The sequence below is a fragment of the Amphimedon queenslandica genome, unplaced genomic scaffold (assembly GCF_000090795.2).
Source record: "Amphimedon queenslandica unplaced genomic scaffold, v1.1 AMPQUscaffold_3770_Cont24240, whole genome shotgun sequence".
NCBI classification, from domain to species: domain Eukaryota; kingdom Metazoa; phylum Porifera; class Demospongiae; order Haplosclerida; family Niphatidae; genus Amphimedon; species Amphimedon queenslandica.
The window spans coordinates 1-1,443 of record NW_003555907.1 but is presented as its reverse complement, the minus strand read 5'-3'; the positions used below and the strand labels follow the sequence as shown (position 1 = coordinate 1,443).

Below are 1,443 nucleotides of genomic sequence, written 5' to 3'. Positions count from 1 at the left end.
CGTTGATGGAGTAGTCAATACTGTTGACGTGAGTGATACTGATGATGAATGAACTGATGACATTAGAACTGAAGATGTAAAGTCATTAGTAATATTAATACCAGTTATTACAGCAGGAGGGTTAGATTGACAAGTATATGTGGTTGCCCATTCACATGCATACAGTGTTAAGTTATCACCAGCTGGTATGTTAGTAATACACTGAATAAAGTTCAACTCATCATTAGGAGATATATTGAAACCATCAATAATATAGTCTACATCATCAGCAAGCAGAATTACATCAATATAAGGTGTACTGCCACTGACATACTCAAACTGAAGACAAGCAGAATTTGATGTGATATTAATCAATGTGAATTCCTGAAGATCATGAGTACCTTAAAATAAGTAAATATCATAATGTATTAATTGTGTATTACTTACTGATTGTTATAGTGTTGCTTTGAACTGTAACTCCATTTTGATAGTACAAGGTAGCATTAGTATTCAGTGTCTTATTTGATGGAAATTGAACAACAAGTGAAATGTTATTATAAGAACTATTGCTTATGGATACATTTGTTGTTGAATAACAGTTATCCTTAGTACATCCTTTCAATGTAATGTTCATTAGTGGTGGTACATTAGTACAAAACTGATGAACCTAAAAAAATGTTTTCTTAAGCAGGTAATCACAACACAGTAAACACACCATGGGATATCATTATTAAGTACAATATAGACTATACATTATAATACATGGTACATTTATTACACATTACCTATAATACATTATAATACTGTAGTCTGTCTATCATCATTTAACACTACTATTCACTATTACTATAAGGTTATCATAGCTGGCTATGATTAATCCCATTAGGGAAAACTTACAGATACAATGAAATGAAAAGTCCAATTTGCATTCCCTCTTTCCTTATCAGTTACATATAACTCTACATCTACTGTATAGAATAATCACATTAGGCTCTCAATAAGTATAATTACTTACTTGTTGATTGAAATCCAACAGTTATGTTACTAGTAGATCCATTCCCAGCTTTATTAGTAGTTGTAATGTTAAACAGATATTGTTTATTGGTTAGGTTCATTGGACAGTAAGTGTAGTTAGTGATAGAGTCATTAAGGTACTGTTGATCAGTTCCTACACTGATTATATACTGTACTGTTAGTCCTGGTAGTGTGAATGGAGGATACCAACTGATAAACATACAACAAGAATCTAACTGATATCCTGTTAAATTACTGACACTAGTAGGTGGACCTGTCATTGCCATCAGGTAATTGTGCTTTAAATAACTGAATGTATTATACTGACCTTGTACATATAGATATGCTGGTTCAGTGGTAGCTCCATTGGTTGCATGGCAGGTAACTTCTGTATCATTTTCTTCACTTGTTGCTGTTAGGGTGAGTGATGCCATTCCACCAGAAGCTAAC

At 32.7% G+C, this 1,443-nt stretch overlaps 1 protein-coding gene across 1 annotated transcript; it reads right to left on the bottom strand.

Moving 5' to 3' along the window:
• Positions 1–21: 21 nt before the first annotated feature.
• On the bottom strand, positions 22–1,114 carry LOC109592838 (uncharacterized; the record flags this gene model as incomplete). The annotated part of the gene is made up of 4 exons (XM_020008183.1): positions 995–1,114; positions 877–947; positions 427–646; positions 22–380 (listed from the first exon to the last, which is right to left on the bottom strand). Coding segments are annotated over exons 1-4 (750 nt in total), but the record flags the coding sequence as incomplete, so codon positions are not given.
• Between the last annotated feature and the right edge of the window lie 329 nt (positions 1,115–1,443).